The sequence below is a fragment of the Siniperca chuatsi genome, linkage group LG7 (genome assembly GCF_020085105.1).
Source record: "Siniperca chuatsi isolate FFG_IHB_CAS linkage group LG7, ASM2008510v1, whole genome shotgun sequence".
NCBI lineage: Eukaryota > Metazoa > Chordata > Actinopteri > Centrarchiformes > Sinipercidae > Siniperca > Siniperca chuatsi.
The window spans coordinates 16311152-16331922 of NC_058048.1; the positions used below are offsets into that span (position 1 = coordinate 16311152).

Sequence of the window (20771 nt, forward strand, 5' to 3'; positions counted from 1 at the left end):
TATGTGCATGTAATTTATTAAGTATTTGCAGCCAGTAACATAAGTAAAGACTACTGAGAGTGGACTCCCCTGCCTGCCAGCAGTGGGTGGTTTTTAAAGTATTAAACTCTTACAACAGCACAAAAAGTCCAGTTTGACAGAAAAGGGGACAAATAGACCAAATTCAAAACAGCAACGAACAATAAAAGTGGAAGTAAAAATCCAAAGAAATAATGACTTTAATAAAAAATGATAAAGACTATGTAGTTTTGTTATCTTACGATTTTAAAAGCAACTGTCAAAACCTAAAAGACATAAAGCAGCAAAGATGATCTTAAGATGAGCAATGATTTATTGTAGTCAACTGACAGAAAACACATCACCATACTGCATCCATATGCTGACAACAGTAAATATGATATATTATGGATGATCAATGTGTTGAAACTGCTTAACAGATTTGTTTAATACCTGAGCATTAGTTATATACCACAAAGCACCAGACTTCATTTTCAAGTAAGTGAAAGATAAGATTCCACAAAGTGCTTTCGTACCTGTTTTCTCTTCATCTGGATTTGAATTTAAAAATCAGACACTAAAAACATGAATGTGAGTTTTACATCAGTTATATGATAAAGACTGAACAATAAGCTACATCTCTGCTGTAAACATATGACTGATTCAACAAGCATTGCAGTGAACATGGAACAGAGGTTAAGACAATAAAAGAAAAAAAACAACAAACCTGTTAATTAACAACACGTCCATCACAGTATTTGTTGAGTGCAGTATGTTAACTGACCTTTGTATTTTAGATTTTAAATAAGTTACTCATAAATGTATTGTAAGCGTGGAGTGGAGTTTGTTTTCAGAATGTTTCAAGTGGATACAATAGTATGAAAAATACTAATACTTAATTATTATTGTACTATGCTAATATTAACCACAGACAACCCACTTTTAGTACAGCTGTAGTCAAAACTTGGAATAAATAAAAGTCAACTTATCCAGGCTCCGCTCGTTACACAGACATCAGATCATTCATTGAGTGTACAAAGTACAAATTCAATAAAGCTTTCCTTGCTGCTATGGTAACAGTGCTCTGAGTAAGAGCAGGGGTCTGATTGGCTTACAGAAGCCCAGAGGCAGTAAATGGAGCAATCCAATTTGGCACTATTTGATGGAAAGAGGAACAAGAAAGGGAAAGGGCGACATCCTTCGTCACTGAGCAGTGTTACTCCGGGATACAGCAGGCCTCTGGTTACATCTGCAGCCAGCTCGGGTCATCAGCTCTGAACAGAGAAGGAAGTGAGAAAACAAATATTCAACAAAGAGTAGTATCCAGGTTATGAGTTTTACCGTGTGATTTGGGATATGAACCCAATAATTTATATCCCTGTATAGTGTTTAGATTTCTGATCACTATCTGTTTTTGGTGCATGTGTATCTTCCACATCTCACACGTCCCTGTCATGTCTATACCAACCCTCAGCTCTACATAGCGCTTTAGTGTCGTTCATTACCATGTTTTGGGGGTTTTTCTCATGCGTCATTTTGGGCTGCAGTAGGCAGCTCTTCTCAGTGAAAAGCTCTAAAAAGTGACTGTACGCTACCTGCCCCGCACCAAATGTCAGACAGACAAAGTTAGCGACTAGCTGGTGAACATAGTGCAGCATTTAGCAGCTAAAGAGCCATCTCAGGAGTTGGTGAACAGAGTTAAAAGAGAGTCAATATTGGACTTAAATTCACCAGGAGGACACAAACACAACTCCAAATGAATGATATTGTTGCTCCGTATCTGCCAGATGTGTAAATAAGCAACTGTTTTGCCATATCAACTTAAAAGTTGAGTATATGTTGTATTCACAACTTGTTTCCGCTGCCCCCAAGTGGCCAAAGAAGAAAAAGAAAAAGTTAATGCAGGTTTAATAGTTAAAGCTGAATCCACTGTGGATCATGGGTGCATTTTTACAGTCTTGTGGATTTGGCTTCTTTATCTCATCTTCAGTAATAAACGATAAGAATGACATTTTCTCCCTAATGACATAACACAAGTCTAGTTTGTGTGAATGCAGGATGACACTCACTGAGCCTGTGCCTTTGTTAAGATCTGGCCAGTAGCCATCAGCTCTGCAAGACGAGCCACAGCTGGGTCGAACATCAGGCTGGCCGCAGCTACCACCACCTCATCTCTGTTAACAAAAGAAGAAAGCACAGATAGTATAAATTCATATTCAGCTGTATCAGGAGTTATTCCACAGCGGCTTACTTTATGTAAAACGCCAGGAATTTCCTTTCTTCCACTTTGCCTTTGAATATGATTTCTGTGTATCCTTCCCCATAGCCTAGAATGAGGAAATGAAAGGGGGAAATGAGACTCAATACAACCTGGGTTTAAATAGACATTTTCTCAATAAATAATCTACCTGTGTATCTGATACTCTTCCCAAGCAACACGGTCCAGAAAAAAGGGACAGACTCAATTTTGGTTGGTTTCTTCAGCATGTTTAGGGCAGCTACTCTTCCTGAGGTAAAAAACAAAACAAAAAACAAGAAACAAGCATGATGAGGTTAAACCCAGGCATCAAATTACTTTCACCCATAACATGTTCTTGACTGCATAAAAAAAAACAAAAACAAAAAAAAAAAACATGCATGATGCAGAAATATCTAAACAGAATACAATATGAAGCTGGAGTTCTTTGAATCCTTCAGTCTCTTACCTTGAGCTTGTGACATTTGCCAGTGACCAATGTTGACCCTTTGGTCTCCACGAATGGTCAGAGGGAAAGAGGTAACATCTCCAGCACTAAAAATATCTGGTATATTGGTCCTCATGAACTGTTAGAAAAGGAAAAGGAGTTTAGAGCAGGAGGATTAACATTGGCCTTACCAAGACATCGTATATACAAGTATATACGCAGCTATTCATTTCAGTCACCTGGACACAATTAGCTGAGGGACTCAGATAATATATAATATTCATGCTTGGCCAAAAATATCAAAAAACAAGCATCCTTATCCATCAGACTAAGTCGTAAATGTGAAGCCACGTTTCTGCTTCTTTGGCTATGCCCACACCACAGTGATTAAACTTTGGCTGTAGGCCTCAATTGACTCTGTGTTACCTTGTCAACAATCACAGCTTTCCTTGAATCCACTTCCAACTGGCTTCCTGCTAAGAAGTCTGAATTGGGGATTACACCTGAAAAACAGACATCTTTTTCGTTAGATTTTTGCAGAACTGCACAGAAAAGGTCTGAAGGTGAAAGACTCTGTTTAAGTAACCATTACTGATACGATTAACAAACCAGCAGCGGTCCACGTAATCAAATATCTGCACACTAAAATAGTCCCAAACTTGATTTGTGTTTCTGTGATATTAATAACAAAGTGTATATCCGACACTTTGAAGTAGAATAATAAAATTACCAATTCCGGCAATCACCACATCAGCTTCCAGGACGGTGCCACTCTTCAGCACCACCCACTTCACCTGAAAAAAAGACTTACTTAGGGATCTACAGCAGAATATACACTATAGGTACACAATCGGTCACAGTAGGAAAAGCACAGGTGTAAATAATAAAATGAATGATGGCTGGATTCCATTTAGCTGCTTCAGTTTCAGGGTCCTGGTGTAGTGCATGCTGGCTTGCTGGCTCACCGTCACGGCTCACTGGGACACTTGAATAGATCGAAGCCATCATTAATGTTATTAGTAACACCTGTGCCTTTCCTGCTATAACAAGTCAAAATGTCTGCTGTGATCAAGGCTCATGCTAGAAAGAGTTACCTTGCCGTTCTCCCCTTTTATCTCAGTGACTCCATCATTCATGTAGAACTTTACATTTTGTTCCTCCAACATCTTAAAAGAGAAACAGTGCTTTAAAGTTTGTTTCATTTCATAAAAGCTAATATAAACAGTGACAGTGTCAGACCACACTGTCATCATTGTTTCTTACTTGCATACTCATTTTTCCGATCTCTGGCCCCAGAGATCGCTCATACGGGTATCTGGTAGTGCCAACCATGGCCACTCTGGCAGCTTTGTCTGATAAGTAGGATGCCACCTCCATACCTATTGTGTTAATGAGAAGCACTTCAGTGGTCTGCAATATTGGTGTGACTACATGTGTTGTGAAGTAGCTTTATCTTGCTCTGTCAAATATTTAAATAGCACATTTAATATAGAGAGATGTGGCTATGATTGAGGTAATGACAAATGGAGCTTCATGTCAACCTGATAATCAACCACAAAGACAAACACCTGCTAGCTTGCTTTTGTAAAGATGAATAATCCAAGTCTCATTCTGCTACGTTAAGAGAAACTGAATCTGATAACCTATGAAGGAGGCTCCGATTACAACAGCTTTCTGGCCCAGACAGGAGTCGTGAATCTCTTTGGCATCTTCATAACTCTGCAGCAACTTTACTCCCTTCAGCTCCCAACCAGGACAGTTGAGTGTCCGTGCTCTGTGAACAAAACGAGGACTATTACTACGTATTGCTGGGGGAACCTTAAAACTTTTGAGATTTTTTTCATGAATGTTTCCACTCCCACTCTAACATAAAACCAAAAAAAAAAAATCCAGAGCAAATTAGCTTTTGTTTCTGAAAGACTTGAGGAACAGGATGAAGACTCTAACCTACAGCCAGTTGAGATGAGAAGCTGGTCGTAATGCTGCAAAGAGCCATCGCTCAACTTCACTGCCTTATCAGCTGGGTTTACCGATAACACCTGCAACACAAAACACATTTCTTAACATGACTAAAGAAAGGATCGGCGAGAGTACATCACAAATAGATTGTCCTTTTTTGCTCCTCACCTCCTTCTGTGTCCACACCTCAATCCCATACTGTTGATAAAAGTCACTTTGTCGGAGGAGGAGGCTGCTGCTGTCCAGATTCATAGCCTGAGAGAGGCAATGCCATTTACTAAGAGTTACATCTAAATACAGGTTGTCGACAAACACTGACAGAAAAATCGTATTCAACAAGGCAGGGTGGTCAGCAATTAGATACAAATACTATGAATACAGGTTACCTCTCCACTCCGATTGAGTTCTCACCTTGCTCAGTTTGGGCTTGTCAAATGGAGGCAGATTGTCTTTGGTGACAATGATGATTCGACCTTGGTAGCAGTTCTGCCGCAGCGTTTCAGCACAAACCAGGGAGGCAGGGCCTGTTATCACAAAAATTCATATTCGGTGTGTAATTTTTTTTCCATTCAGAGATGGGGCATAAAGAAACATGGCAGCACTAGATCACCAAATTTACTAGACCATAGTCTCTTCCTTCAATCCTACTAGCAGGGAGTTGTGAGCCCCCCCAAAATTCCTATTTACTGATTTCAAAATTTTGAAATACATAGGCTGGATACTGAAGCAGCAAAGGTGCGGGTCCATTCAAATAAAATGGCTGATAACTTGAGGCTTCAACTTTCAACAGAAACCTCCTGTATTTATTTACATCTAGTCATTACCTCCTCCTATCAGCAGAATAGTGTGTTTGATGTCCGGTATCATGCTGCACATCTCCTTCACCCGCTTCGTCAACTTCAGAGACTGAGGAAAAACAAACAAACACAGGACTGTTTAAAATAGTGTATTTTAAGACAAAATGAAAGGAAACATTGTGATAACTTTTATCTATTTAACTTGCCATCACTTACATTTTTGCTGATGGTAACATACACATTGCCCTCCTCAACTTTTACCTGTAAAATTAAAAAAAAAAAAAAATGAGAGAGAAGTTTAGATACAGAATGCTTTTTTCCAAAAGCGCATACAGATAATTTGTCTGCAAGGCCGAAATCATGTTTCCGAACAATGATCTGCAGCAGGTGAAATGTTGACAACAGCATCCATTCAAAAAAAAAAGGAAATGTTTTGAACGAGAGACAGGAAGTACCCTGAACAACAGTAACATCTGGTAACAAGTGTAGTGAACTGGGATAAGTTTAAATTTCTTGCAAAATGTTAATTAAAACACCATGTGCTCAACATGTTTGAGCACATACGTAAATGGGTGTGGGACAACCTGCCATCGAGACATCTGATCTAAATCTTATATATAAAAAGTTGTACTTGCAGTTAAATATTGTATTTGCATGCAGCTTTCATCTGCAGGGGGTGAAGTTGCAACTTCTCTGTGTCTTCTCTACCAAATGACTGCATGTTTTTGCTTAAAAAGATATACAAGCTTAATCTAGCTTACAAGCAAAGTGGTATTATTTTGTATCAATTACATGGAAAAAGGGCAAGCAGACCATCACAAATGTGACTAACTTTTAAACTGGAGAGACCATCTCTCCTGGAGTCATTCCAGTTAAGACAGCGGTAAACTGCTTTTAAATATTGATCTCTACAGACAAGTTTTACCTTATAACTAGGCAGACAGTCCAGACCTGGATACTCTTCAATATCTCCAGTTCTGACATTAAAGCAAGCACCGTGAAAGGGACACCTCACTCTGTCACCAACCAGTGCTCCTGGATTAGGAGAGAACATGCAATTAACACTACTCAAATTCAAACAAAGTTACTAATTCAGATATTGGTGTATAGAGATTGAGAAATTGAAAGTAGACGAAGGTTTACCTTTGATAAGAGGAGCATTGTAATGGGAGCACAGGCTTCCAATAGCACTGTACTGACCCTGGGTGCAGACAAGCAACACCTTCTGATCCCCGACAGTTACTTCCTTCATCCTTTATAAAGCACAAAAGAGGAATTGTGAAGACAAAGCTCCCAAATACAGATGACTCAAACCAAAGCTTTTCATCATCTTCACTCACAGCAGTACCAAAAAAGCTGATCTTTTTTAAGTAAGAAGCAGCATTGTGACTTACTGTCCATCTTTCAGGTCAGCCTCCTGACATACCATCCCAGTCACCTCCTCCTGCTCCTCACCTGGTGCTTGGCATTGATGCATTCCTGCAAAACATGAGCCACTTTAAGAAAACGTGACTATTGTTAGGCCAACTGGCTTGAATTACAGCTGGCTTTGGGTGGACCATAAACAGGTTCTGCAAAGGACACACAGGATGCAGGAACTAAGGGGTTTAACATTATGTCACTGATCTTTGTTTTTACTCTTTATCTTAACCAATATGTATTTACCTGTTATTGAGCCTTTTGCTGTATATTTTCTTTGTGCAAATAAATACACTTAAAATTCCTGACTGTGCCTATGTTTTGTGGTCTTTGCAGAGTATTTTCTTGTTCATTTAAAGCCAGTTGCAACTCTCACCTACTTCTTAGACAAATCAAACGATACAGACGCATATAACAATGTAAGGCAAACACAAAAAGATACAAATAAAAAGCTTGCACATTTCGCACTGTGTTCTCTGTCCATTGTCTGCCTACACTGAAACATAAAATATGATTACTTTTGGCTTCAGTTTGGCTTGGCATAACAGAAATCCATGCCCGCAGTGGAGACATTGCTGTGAAACTACCATTCACATTTAACACAGGAGTCTTTCTAAATGTCATACATTAGCTACATTAACTGGTGAAACCTCAAAGCCCTACGTAGCTATGCTCACCTGTTTTCTTCCACCTAACAACACTCAGAAATGATGCATCTCTGGTTACGGACTGGTCCTCGCCAGTGTTTCCGCGAAGGAGCGTAGGAGACCTGCCCGCGTGACAGTCAGTGGGATCCCCGTGCTCCCCGCGAGCTCCTCCCACGAGCGACAGTAGCCGAGGAGGGACGGAAGAGACTACAGGCGGCCGCCGTTCACACATCCTCTGGTGGTTCAGGATGGAGATCAGCTATGGACACTTGAGGATAAGTAACAGCAGTTTGACATAAACCACTGATACTTAGCCACTTGGTGTCTAACGGATGTAACGTTAAGTTCGCTAACGTTAGGTAACGGCCAGCCGTTGTTTCACTGGCGTTCAACTAACTCTTTTGGCAGTTTAACTTGGCTGCCACATGTAAACTCTTCAATTAATGTTGAGCATACTGTCAAAAAACTTTGTGTTTTTTGTTATTGCTCGTAACTAGCTAACGCTAACTATATGGCAGCACAGAATGGTTATCGTTATAACGTTTATCGTTACGAGGAGAAAACTGTAACTATGTCGTTACACATCATCAAAAACATATTTTTATAACGTGAAAACTACATTTTAACGAGTAAACACTTTCACTATACGAATTGTCATCGTTATCACGTCAAGATTCAGATTAAATATTTAGATTTAACGTATAGATGTGGCGTAAACGTAACGTTTATATGACAGCATTTGTTTGCTTGGTTTAGGCAAGGCTATTTAACAACCAGGCAAACATGTTGGTTTTGAATTGTCTAAAAATGATATGTCTCGACAACAAAACAAAAAATAAATGTTTGAGCAAGAGCATGCACATTTCGTCATGTCAACGCTTTTACCTTAACATGAATGAAATGTTTAAAAAACTTAAAAAAAAAAAAAAAAAAAGTCAGATATTGCTTGGAAAGAGCTGCAAGCAAGGTGCTTCTGGCCTTTTTTTACTGTAGACTTTAACACTGTGAAACTTTGTCTCAGTGTTTTTGTTGTGGTTGTCCATTTATTTGTTTGCTCAGTCACCCACCCAATAATAATGGCCCCAAAACGTTTCCACCGTGTATTCTGCATGTATATATCTCACTGTGACATTCATGAGGCCAAAACACCCATTCACTTTTACCTGCTGACAATACAAATGACAGGACAATACTGATGGGAGCTGAGCGGACTGAGAGGCAGGGTGCTGTTACCATTTGTACCCTTTGTATGTTACAATGCCACATGGCCTTCAACCGGATGGTGGCGCTGTCACCAAGTATTACAGCAGTCATTCATGTCCATGGCCAGGCTGTAGCTGTGTAGGCTGTGGCCAGGCTGCCTTCAGGTGCTCTTTGTAATTTGCACTTTCCTTGGTCAGACAATACTTTCTAGTGCATTCTAGTGTTTCTGAAGGAAATAATATACTTCGTAACAAATCCTACCTTGGTGGCTATTGTTTTATTTGAGAAATCAAATGGCACAAAGCTAGCACATGCTAAAAATAGAACAAGAATTCATTATATTTATTCTGTTCATCTGTGAAAGTGCCCTAGGCCATTGGCTGCTGGCTCCAAAAACAAAGTAAATTTCCAGTCAGTCTTTTTTTCACCATAATTTAGAATATCAGCAGATATAATTCAGTTTCTTCTACAGTGAATATTGAAAGTGATTATTAAAATGTAATAATTGAAAGGATTAGGCTGATAGAAATGTAGTTTTTGGTGGCATGTTTGCTTGATGAACAGATATTTCAAGCTTTCACACTTACCGTGGCTGCCACTCACTTATCGCACCTCAGCTCCAATCAGGGCCACCAACCATTGGCCAAATGTGGTCTAAACGCCTAGCAAAAGGGTAGCCATGGGTAAACTCATCGATTCATATCATCGATTTCCTTTCAATTTTTTGAAAATACTCGGGAACATACTACTACTAATTACTAAGTCTAACCAGGTTTTAGTTTGTAGTGTGTCACTAGGGCTCGTAATTTTTATGAATCTTTTTGGACACTAGTGCTCATACAGTACCTGAGTTTCACTACCGATACTAAAACAATACTTTTTTCAATACCATACTTTTAGAAATATAAACATGTTTTTCTACAAAACCCTTCTTTCAACAAAAGAGGCTGTAGTTCTCAAATGTTAAATGTTGTCTAAATACAATCAGCTGTGCACGAACCTAATAATAGCCTAAATAAGATGAGAAGTCTAAATTTATTTGTCAATTTTTTTATTTTAAGAAAACAAGATTACAAATCTGGCCAGACATTCGATGCCAGCAGTTTTCGATACTCAGTACAGACACATTCCTGTTGGTAGCAAAAAACTATTGAGTTTCGATGCACAGTCTTAGTGTTTGCACACTTGAAAAGTCACTATATTATGGAAACTTTAAAGACTCAATGTGGATATCATATACCGCCCATTTGCTTGATTTGATTGTGGTATTGATGGACATTGTTGGCCCACAATGCAACGTAGAGCAGCTCACGGCTGGGAAAAAATAATCGTGGGCAGTGGTGAGATGACACTGAGACGATCTAAAAAATAAAAATATAAACGCAAAGCATTCAATCATTAGAAAAACATTTTCTTTCTCTTTGTCAAGTTAAATTAACAGTAGCTTTTAAACGTCAAATTAATTGATGATAGTCAGCACACGTCTTGTATTTTTTTTGTTAATAAAAAACTGAAAAGTACATTAATTTCATACATACTGTTTCTATTTGTATATTTTATAGTATAGGCTACTGTTTGGTATGGTGTTGTAGACATTTCCTACAGCACTTGATTGTAACACAACACATGAAACGTGCTCTTGGCCGCGCCCCTTGATAGTAGGGCGGGGAGAAGCAGTTGTTTGGTTTATGTTGATGTCAAAAAGTTACACAAGCGAGAGATGAGGTTTTACAACAGGACGGTTTCACAACAGTAAACGAGGCTTCACGCCCACATTCACCGGTCATACCCGAGCTTTCTTTAGGAGGATTATTAGCTTACAGGGGAAAAAAAAAAAAAAATATATATATATATATATATATATATATATATATATATATATATAACATTCAATCCGTGTCAGTGGGGGAATCATTTGACAGACACGTCCACGCCTTCTCTCTCTGGACACTAACCGTGAAAGAAACACTTTTTGTCCTTTTTCATAAAGCTCTTTGAGTGCCGAGTGATCAGAAATGATTGGGAATACACCGGTGTTTTAACGTGATCGTCTCGGTCGTCGCAAACAAGTAGCCCACCGCCGTCTATCTGCCTGGGCCACTATCGAAAGCTCCGCTGCGTTTACACCGCTCACATTGGGGACAGTTGTGAAATCTTCATTTACTAAACAAACATTTCAGCTATGGAGTTGAGTTCGGTGATTTTAACGACTGGAGGCTCCTTCGGATTTTTCAGACTTGTCAACGCTGGGGTCAGAAAACTCCCCATGCCTGAATCTGCCCGCAGGAATGCATGGAAATGGAGAAATATCTCTACATCCTTTGTGCACAGTTTTATCACTGCGATATGGGCAGTGCTTTGGTAAGTGAATCCGAACAAACACAGTTTTATTCCGTTTCTAATTAAATCAGGATCTGATCGGATATGATTGGTTTAGATGTGTATAGCTTTCGAGCATGGTTTCATAAATGGATGCTGGCTTTTGGCGCGGTTGTATTCAAAATTTGCTTAAAATGCATTTTCATTTTATGTCATTTGACTTTGACTTTATATTATTCATTGTTGACCAATCTTGATGTTTGCCATGCTGCTTGGCCAGATCCTCTACCCGTAGTCACAATCTCATTGGGCATAGATTTAAAGATCTAATGTAGGACGAAGCTTACTATAGCCTATCACTAGAACGGACAACGTAATTATCTCCATTAAAATTGACTGGATTAATTGTAAAGCCATCGCTCTCAAATAAAGTTCCACAAACTGTAAAACACATTTTCTTCCCCTAGAAATGCTTTGTCTAAACGTCTTTGTTTATCTTTTCAGCTTTTACCGTCACCCACAGATGGCTGAAGATTTGATAGAAACTCACTCTGTGTTTTCTCATGCTTTGGTGTCGTTTTCGATCGGTGAGTAGTCTGTTAGGAGTGCTGACAGACAAATTGTTTCTTTTTCTGAATGTGGTGGTGGTGGTGGAGGGGAGGGTTGAGAGGGAGTGCACCCATAGGTGCTGCCACCATAAGGGAAAGTGAGGAAGTGACATTATCCATCCCAGCTAGTCTAATTTTCCAACATGGTGTCAGGGCAGTTTTAGGTCAAAGGGTTTATGTAATTCATGTAAAACATTTATTTTAACCAGCTTAATACACACTTTAATTTCACAAGTATTTATTAGTTTAATCAGTTGGATAAGAAACCTTTTTAAAATAATGTCAGTAAATTGCACATTGAGCTTATACAGCGTTTGCATTATGTGAAGCCAATATGGAAAGCATATTATCTTTAAGAATGCGGCAGACATGATCAATTTTGCCTTTTTACACATCAGTGCCATACCCAGCACACATGCCTGTATGCTTAATGAATTAGCTGTTGACATGTTGATATGATCTATCATTTCTCAAGTCCTGTGGCTGTTCATTGTTTCTACAATTCACTGACATCAGTAATATTTACCATATTGTATTTGTAATGGTAAATATAGGTTTACCAGGGTCAAGTTATTTCAAATTTAAAGTTCTCACTGTCTTATCTGTGAATGAATCGGAGATGGACAACACTGGGGTGTGTTTTAATTTGATTCTCACCCAATTTACACATTTTGGCTTGACTGACATTCACTTGTCCTGTAGTTGTTGTTGTTGCTACTGAATTGATACTTGGAATTTACAATATAGGCTACAGTGAATTTTACCATCTACTCTCTGTAAACCAAATTAGAGACATGCATAAATTAGATTTTGTTTGATTTCATTAAGATTTCTCAAACCTAAGTGCACATGCTACCCCACATTCTTAAAATAGCAACTCACCCTGTTTTTTCATTAATCCTTAAAGTATCCTAGATCAACTAGTGGCACGTGAGCCCTCTTAAATCCACAAATTTATTGTATCTGTGCCATGTAACAAGGGCTCCCAGAGGATTCCCAGGATGTTTGACATTCTTTCAGGAAGTCCAGCCCTGGAAGCTGGCAAAGCAAGGAGCAGTGTCAGTATGTGAAGATCAATGGGGGGCATTATTATCAGTCCCAGGCACGGGGCGTAACCCTATACAGTCATGTGACATCACCAAGACAGCAACTGCGCAAAAAGTCAGTTGATTTATGCGAGCCGTCCATATCAGATGCCAGTGGTAACAGAAAGGGGAGTCATCCACGCAAAAACAAGTGGAGTGCTTCTCCTGAACTCTCCCACTAGAAATGTGGTGTGATTCTGAGGCCTCAGCAAGTTTAGTGAGGAGTTTTATACACCAGATCTGTACATTCAGCCCGTGAGACCACGCTGCAAACCTGATGAACCAAATGATTCTCCACTTGTTGAATGAAGACTTTGTCCATTGTCTAGAACAATGTCTTTCAGAGGAACCCAACTACGGTTAATGTTTTATGTGTGTAATATTGCTTTCATGTGCCCTTCATACTCTGCGGTTCATTCTCCATGTTGCTTTAAGTAACCAGTTCTCTCTACCCGTGGTGTAGTATTGCTCCATGGTCACATTTTGTTGATATAGTATTAAGAAGTACACATAATGCTATGCAAGACACGTATACATAGACTGCAAGAACAAAAAGCCACAGAAGTAAGATGTTTACATGCCACAGTAACTATCCAGTATCAGACTAAGCCAGGTGTCTTAATCGGGTTTCTCATACTTAACTGGGTCATTCCAACACAGGCTTGATGTTATGTATCAGCCTGAAACAACCCAGTTGTTTGACTAACTGATATAAGAAAGGAATTCCCCATTCATGTAAACATGCAAATGAATCTCAATCTAGAAGATCTTGAATGGGGGGGGGGGGGAGCAGATGTATTGCTTTGTAGGATTTCACTAGAAACCTATTTTTTCTATCTGTTCAGGCTTTGGTTGGTAGCCAATGGAAAGTCAAGCAGTGTCTGATTCCTTTGTTCTCAGTATAGGCATTAGCTGTACAGAGCACTTCACATTGACATCATGTCCGAGTTGCAGAACATAAAGAGAATTACTGTGCTTAAAAAAAGCAGATCTCATTCATCATTGTCACTCAGTCATTCTTTGTTCCACCTGTATGTTTTGAATACAGATGTCAGACAGTGCTGAATGAAGGGCAAGATAAGAGATGTCAGTTAATTGGCATTTTTATTTAACAAGACACACTCTCCATTTGGCTGTTTATGGCAAAACTTGACCCAAACTCAACCTCTTGTGAAAATAAAAGCTATTGTTGAAAAGACTTCATTAGCTAGGAGTTTCCCCTGTGCATTGTCAATGCACTTATGAAACAATATGAACTGTTATGGAGACCAGATAATGCAAATAAACCAATCAAGTGCTTGATAGCAATCTTTTGATAATTATTTGTTCTGCGGCTGGTAGCAAGTACATATGTGTATGATGAGACAAACCCAAACATGTCACCACATCGGCAAAAAGGGTCCTGGTGTAAAATTTCCAACATAATGAGGTAATTCCAGTCTCACCAAAGCCCTGAGCTCCCTCGCACCCCTACGTCCCCATCCTCAACGCTTTCCAGCATTCTGAATAGCTGTCACCATGGATACAGCTGGTGGCGGGGAAGGGGTGGGGTTGGTGGATATGAATAGCCCCTCTCCACAACACATCTTGGTTGCCATCGCTGTCGTCATGGAAGCAGGGTCCCACCGACACACTTGATACGCTCAAGGCTTCTGTTGTCAAAAGAATCTGCTGTGTTATGGTTGATTGCTGAATTGCAGAACCTAAAGATGACATTAACATTGGCTAAATGCTGTTCATCCCCACAGGTTACTTCATCTATGACTTCTTTGACATGGTGGTGTACCAGAAGTTGAGTCAGTCCTGGGAGCTTCTCTTTCATCACTTGGTGGTAGGTCAAGCATTACTGTCACAGTTAAAATTAAGCTCTTATCCAAAATTTTATATTTTGGCTAAAGATGTTTCACCTCGACTGTTACCGACAGTAGAATATCTAACCTTTGCATCTGTGTAAGAAATCATCTACCTGTACCTACCACCTCTATCAATTGAATGTACAGTCCTTACTGCACAGACAAATTATGCACCACAACCTCAACGCACCAGACAAAATACCCGTCTTTCTTGTTTAGTTACAAAGAACAAGTGAGGGAGGAACAAAGAGACAATCATTCCAGTTTGAAAGCCCCCCCCCAGGGAAGAGCTGGTTAGATCAGTTAACCCTTCCTCCATTCACGCTTTTAAACACTATGGAAAATATATAGGGAAATGACAATATATAAATATAGATATGGCAATATAGAACTACATCCTGATTTAATATTTTCTCTCTCCGCTTCTGGCTGCATGACCTACATCCAAGACCATGCTGATGTTACATATTGCTTTCTTTTGCCAAGCTCTCATCTTGTTATTGTAGTGTATTACTCACCTCACAAGAGCTGTTCATTGAAATTTTTATTGGAAGTATCTCTGACAGGATTGGAGTGGATTGGTACTGTGCAGCAACTGTGATTTATGTGTGTTTGGGTGTTAATGAAGGCACGTTTTCAACCCAAAGTATGTGGAAACATTTCTCTGCAGAATTTAGAAATCAGGTCACGAGGATGTGGCTAGTACTGCATAAAGAAAGTATATTGCATGCTGATGTTCCAGTTACAGATTTATTAAAAGGCAAACATGGTTAAACTGGCTACATTCTTTATTTTATTGATATTTGTGTCCATCCACCTACCCCAGCCTATATCTCCATAGCCAAATAAATTATACAAAGAATATTGACAATAAGCAGCAATACAGTACCAAAAAGTAGATTTATCTGCATATTTTTAAAGAGTAAGTAAGTAATACAAAAAAGGGCTTTATCAGTTGACATTTGCTGTGCGTGATGTGAGATCAGTTCATTGACAATGTCTGTTGTTGATGTGGTCCAGGAATGGACTCCCATGTTTTCAGGAACAAGTCTTGGCATCCTGAGAGTCTGAATATGACTCGTTCATAACCTGCTATGTTGGACATTAGTTTGAAATAGCCAATCTGCACCATAGTTTACTGAGACCATACATCTGCATAGCTAACATACATAGGGCTGGGCTCTTGGTCAGGGAGACATTGAACAGTTCATTTATAAAAAATATTATTTTCCCCCGTAGGTTCATAACCATGTCACAGTCATATAGCATGTGTACCAATCTTCGTTATGGCGCCAGCATAAATCATCATCTCTTAGTTTGAGTCTAGCCATTCTGCTTGGGGTCCAGTAGCATATATACTGAGGATTTTATAGTTGGCGAATTGCGTCTGGACTTCTCTAAATGTAAACATACACTGTCATATGGACTCACATCCTGTCCTGATAAATATCACTTTAAGAGTAACATCTTGGCATGTACTCTCTGTTAGATATTTTCTCATACATTTACATACAAAACAACTCTAAAATGTCTGGAGCTCCTTTTCACTATCTCTTCCACACAAACACATCAAGGGCTTTTATACCAACATGGAGGCTGACACTGTGCCAGGAAACTGGCAAAAGCTTTATCAACCAGCCCACGTTTCTAATGGTTTTAGTAGTATAATGGCTGCGTGATAAGATATGGGAAATTCTTGCAATAAACACACAGCATAACAACCACCATAACAGATCACATACAATATTTGCGTATAAGCAAATAATACAAAGTTAGAGAATGGTGAACAATTTGGAGATTTCCTAGCTTGCTGCAGGAGAGTCACTATTTCCATAAAGCACAGTGGTCGCTGTGTCCTGTATCCAAGGCAGTAGATTTACCCAGCTGTATCATTTCACTGAATGCAGGAAGTAAAAATGTAGTACATCTTTTAGCCCATTTATATTTATTCACTTTTTAGAGTACCTTTTTATAGTTGCATACTGTTATACAAACATATAGTGAAACAGCATGAGGTGTAACACAAGTTCTGTTGATCCCTGTTGTCGTAGTCCAGGAGAAATAATAAAGTCAGACATTCCATGCAAAGTTTTTTTTTCCCTTCATATTGACTGAAGAGGAGATTACAGCTTCATTCAAATCAAATGTCAATGTCCCCACTACTCATGATGCTTCTGGTTGTCTAAGAATGAACCCAGGTTTGTGATGATTGTACTAGCCTGTGACATCAGGGGTCCTTTGTTTCTAAACAAGGTTAAAGGCACACCTGAATCAATTTTTGCCAGGTGAGAACCAGTGTTTCAGTGGTGGAAATGCTAAGAGTCATTCAGGATTTGGTCAGGCCTTGGTTTGCAAATATAAGTGTACTGGTCATCTGAAGTCCCAGGAGTTTTCCCAGTGGGTGTAGCATCGAACCAAGCAGGACCAGCTGGTCATACAGTCAGGAGCAGGAGGTTCATCTCTAGTTAATCTCCTCCTCATATCGGCACCCTACTGATTCATCTTTCGCCCCTGCCCCTCATCCCGTCCCCTTTTCTCACAATGCTAATGTTCCATCTACCTTTGCCTGGACACGTGACATGACAATGACATAAGCAAACTTAAAAACGTATAGGTGGGGATGTGGTTGAAGAGACAAACTCCTCTGAGGCAGATGGAAACAACCACTTGACATTAGTACAGTACATCTTTATGTTAATATATGCTAACCCTGCAAACACCACTATGTGTATATATACCACTCTGCATGTAAAGCATTTATGTGTGACTGAACAAACAAGGTGATTAATATGAATGGAAAATCTCCTGATGGAACGAATAGGGAGCGTGTCTTCCAACAACTGATGATAAAGATGATGTGTTTTATATTTATATGCTGACTCACGTTTGCTGACAGATGTAAGACATTAAGCAACCCAGGCAAATCATGACTTTGTGGACCATTTCACTGAATGCTGTTTTAATTGTAAGGACGGAAGGTGATTTGTCTCTGAAAACAAGTGCCAAAATAAATTTTGAACCTCGCAGTTCGACCTCACAGTGGTCGGGCTGGCCTTTGTAAACGTTTGTGCATAATGTACTAGTGTAGTGTTATGTACATAGTAATGTTAGTACAATTTAATGGCAGTAACAAATTAGTAGTTTCTACTGTGAGGGTTTCCTCTGTTGTACAAGCATATAGTGAAACAGCATGAACACAAGTTTTGTTGATCCCTGTTGTCGCAGTCCAGGAGAAATAATAAAGTCAAACATTCCATGGAAAGTTCTCTCCCCCCCCCCTTCGCATTGACTGAAGAGGAGATTACAGCTTCTTATTTCTGTTTGAGAAACATGTGGGCCCTGCCACAGTCACTCACGCCTGATGAGATCCTGTCAGCCATAACCTTGTGCTTCCTCTGCAAAACAGGAACTTCTGATAGTTCTGCCAGAAATAGGGTGCCTTCTTCTGAGAAGATCAAATATGTATGTACCTGCTATATATATTGTATATATTATAAGAAACATAACAAGCAGGGCATTTAAAAGGTAATCAAACATGTAGCCTGTTTAGCGTAGTGTTTAAGATTAGAGTTAAATGAAATTTGTCGTTTTTGCCACTGACTAACTAAAGTATGTATGGTTAATGTAAAACCAAGGTTTGCTTGCCGTTCTTGTAAAAAACCTCGTCCCCATGTTGAGTCGGTTTCAGCCTTGTTTGCCCATGACTTTTGGAAATAGTGAGCTCGTAATTAAAAATATGAGCCAGAAGAGAAGGATGCCAAGCAGAGGCAGAAAGACAGATAATTTTTTCCATGAAGAACACATGATTAACAGTATGTCCAATGTTCTCTTTTGAGATTTTCATCGATAATATACAGTGGAAACACCAAGTGAATCAGTTTTGCTCTTCTCTCTGCCATCTCACAGGGGTTTGAAGTTTTGCAGCATATTTGCTGTTTCTCATCCCTCTCTCATAATTCAATTATGTTCGTAGAGAGGGGCCAAGGCCGACACTCCTCTAAAGCCGGCACAGGTTAATCGGCTATTGGAGCATCCGTGCTGTTTCTAATAACATCTGCTCTTCCCTGTCTGCTTCAAATCTATACATGTAATGTAACATTTCTTCATCACTTATACTCCAGTTAGTGTTAGGTAATACTTACACCTAACTGGACAAGTTGCTATTACACACACAAAAGAAGAATGATTGGATTGTGTAACCCAGGGAACGTAATTCATTTCTCAAATACCTTTTGCCATTTCCAAATTTGCAATAATCAGCCCAAGTGGCCTGTCACAAATAAAGTGAAATATAGAACTGTTAATTTCCTCAGGTTTGAATGACGTAAATCTGTTACACAAATCTAACAGCTTTTATTGCCGTAATATACTGTATATGTTAGACAGGGTTTTCAATATTTTTTTTAGATTTTGTGAAAAATAGTTTTGATGAACTTCTCAGGTGCCCCTAAACAGTAGCCTACTTAAGGTCACAGAGCTTCCAAGTATTAAGGATTGAAGCTCGATAGAAGCCACCATAACAGCATTACATCATTGAGCCTGCTTGGATTTATCTGTATCAGCTTTAGGTATCTTGTTTTGGATTTGGGAATTTTTTCTTATTCCCCCTCACAGATTTACTCAAGCTTGCGCCACCTGGATGAGGAGCTTTTGTAAATATCCTCCAGTCATTTTACAGATTTTAAGTAAGATGATTTGGCATGTCCAAGAACTTTCATATTGTTTTCTGAAGCCATTTAGCTGTCTGATTAATGTCAGGAACATATACAGTGGTGTGAAAAAGTGTTTTGCATGTTTGTCACACTTAAATGTTTCAGATCATCAAACAAATTTAAATATGAGTCAAAGATAACACAAGTAAACACAAAATACAGTTTTTAATTGAAGGTTGTTGTTATTATTAAGGGAAAACAAAATCCAAACCTACATGGCCCTGTGTGAAATAGTGATTGCCCCCTAAACCTAATAACTGGTTGGGCCACCCTTAGCAGCAACAACAACTGCAATCAAGTGATAACTTGCAATGAGTCTTTTGCAGCGCTGTGGAAGTATTCTGGCCTACTCATCTTTGCAGAATTGTTGTAATTCAGCCACATTGGAGGGTTTTCGAGCATGAACTGCCTTTTTAAGGTCATGCCACAGCATCTCAGTAGGATTCAGGTCAGGACTTTGACTAGGACACTCCAAAGTCTTCATTTTGTTCTTCTTCAGCCCTTCAGAGGTGGATTTGCTGGTGTGTTTTGGATCATTGTCCTGCTGCAGAACCCAAGTTCACTTCAGCTTGAAGTCACAAACAGATTGCTGGACATTCTCCTTCAGGTGTTTTTGGTAGATGGCATGATGTCTAGCTTTTGAAGATCTTTTGGTCTACTTCACTTTGTCAGGCAGGTCCTATTTAAGTGATTTCTTGATTGAGAACAGTGGCAGTAGTTAGGCCTGGGTGTGGCTAGAGAAATTTAACTCAGTTGTGCTAAAGCAGAGTTAAGTTTTTTGCCCCACCTGTTTTAACAACCTACATGGGCCATGTAGGTTTGGATTTTGTTTTCCCTTAATAATAACAACCTTCATTTAAAAACTGCATTTTGTGTTTACTTGTGTTATCTTTAACTAATATTTAAATTTGTTTGATGATCTGAATCATTTAAGTGTGACAAACATGCAAAAAAATAAGAAGTCAGGAAGGGGGCAAACACTTTTTCACACCACTGTATAAGCAGTCCAGTTGATTGTAAGATTTCAGTACATATGTTTGTGTATTTTTATCCTTATAACCTGGAAATCATCTTATATTATAGTTTCTTATATTTGCCACGTTTTCAAATTCAACCTCAGTCACATTTTCCCTCTTGAAGGTTCATCTTGAACCAACCTCAGATATGAATGGAATTTGTCTCAGTTTACCAGGCATGAAAATAGATATTTGTGGGAGGAGCATGAAGCTGTCTCACGTAGCCAACAGGCTATGTCACTTTTGGAAGTGGGAAGATACTGTATTTGGTTGTTGGCTATGTTGTCACCGGTGTGACACCTCATGTCAGTGGAAGGCCATGTCTGCCATGGATCTCTCCATCTTCACCTCTACAGAACATGATTATCCTGTACACCTGTTTCTGTCTTTCACTCTATCACTTCCCTTTTCTTTGCTTCAGCTACTCCACTACTCTCTCTCACTATTTGCTAGTTGTCTAAGGACCGTGGAC

The 20771-nt window shown here is 39.2% G+C and overlaps 2 protein-coding genes across 4 annotated transcripts in view; one reads left to right on the top strand and one right to left on the bottom strand.

Moving 5' to 3' along the window:
• aifm4 (apoptosis inducing factor mitochondria associated 4) lies at positions 1-11638 on the bottom strand. 3 transcript variants are annotated; one of them, XM_044202180.1, is made up of 19 exons: positions 11576-11638; positions 6832-6916; positions 6581-6690; positions 6363-6472; positions 5654-5698; positions 5465-5546; positions 5052-5164; positions 4809-4895; positions 4629-4720; positions 4325-4455; positions 3945-4060; positions 3776-3847; positions 3412-3475; positions 3108-3184; positions 2703-2820; positions 2406-2504; positions 2249-2324; positions 2067-2171; positions 1-1271 (listed from the first exon to the last, which is right to left on the bottom strand). In XM_044202180.1, the coding sequence occupies exons 2-19, from the start codon at positions 6912-6914 to the stop codon at positions 1241-1243; spliced, it is 1611 nt and encodes a 536-aa protein (XP_044058115.1). In that variant the 5' UTR covers positions 6915-6916; positions 11576-11638; the 3' UTR covers positions 1-1240. The 3 variants fall into 3 exon arrangements, 2 of the variants coding, with proteins under 2 accessions (XP_044058115.1, XP_044058114.1); XM_044202179.1 differs by lacking the exon at positions 11576-11638 and adding an exon at positions 7534-8358; XR_006378538.1 differs by lacking the exons at positions 2249-2324; positions 11576-11638 and adding an exon at positions 7534-8928.
• Positions 10133-20771, top strand: part of tlcd2 (TLC domain containing 2) — a 25936-nt gene continuing 15297 nt past the window's right edge. Inside the window, exons 1-3 of the mRNA XM_044202183.1 lie at positions 10133-11067; positions 11530-11612; positions 14467-14549. Coding sequence (XP_044058118.1) covers positions 10889-11067; positions 11530-11612; positions 14467-14549 — 345 coding nt within the window. The 5' untranslated portion in view covers positions 10133-10888. The remainder of the gene's footprint in view (positions 11068-11529; positions 11613-14466; positions 14550-20771) is intronic.

Coding starts and splice junctions, on each gene's coding strand:
- aifm4 (XM_044202179.1), bottom strand. CDS start 7,735: ATGTGTGAACGGCGGCCGCCTGTAGTCTCTTCCGTCCCTCCTCGGCTA. Junction 4,896..5,051: donor ACAAGCCCAAACTGAGCAAG/GTGAGAACTCAA, acceptor TGCCTCTCTCAG/GCTATGAATCTGGACAGCAG. Junction 2,325..2,405: donor GAAGAGTATCAGATACACAG/GTAGATTATTTA, acceptor TCCTCATTCTAG/GCTATGGGGAAGGATACACA.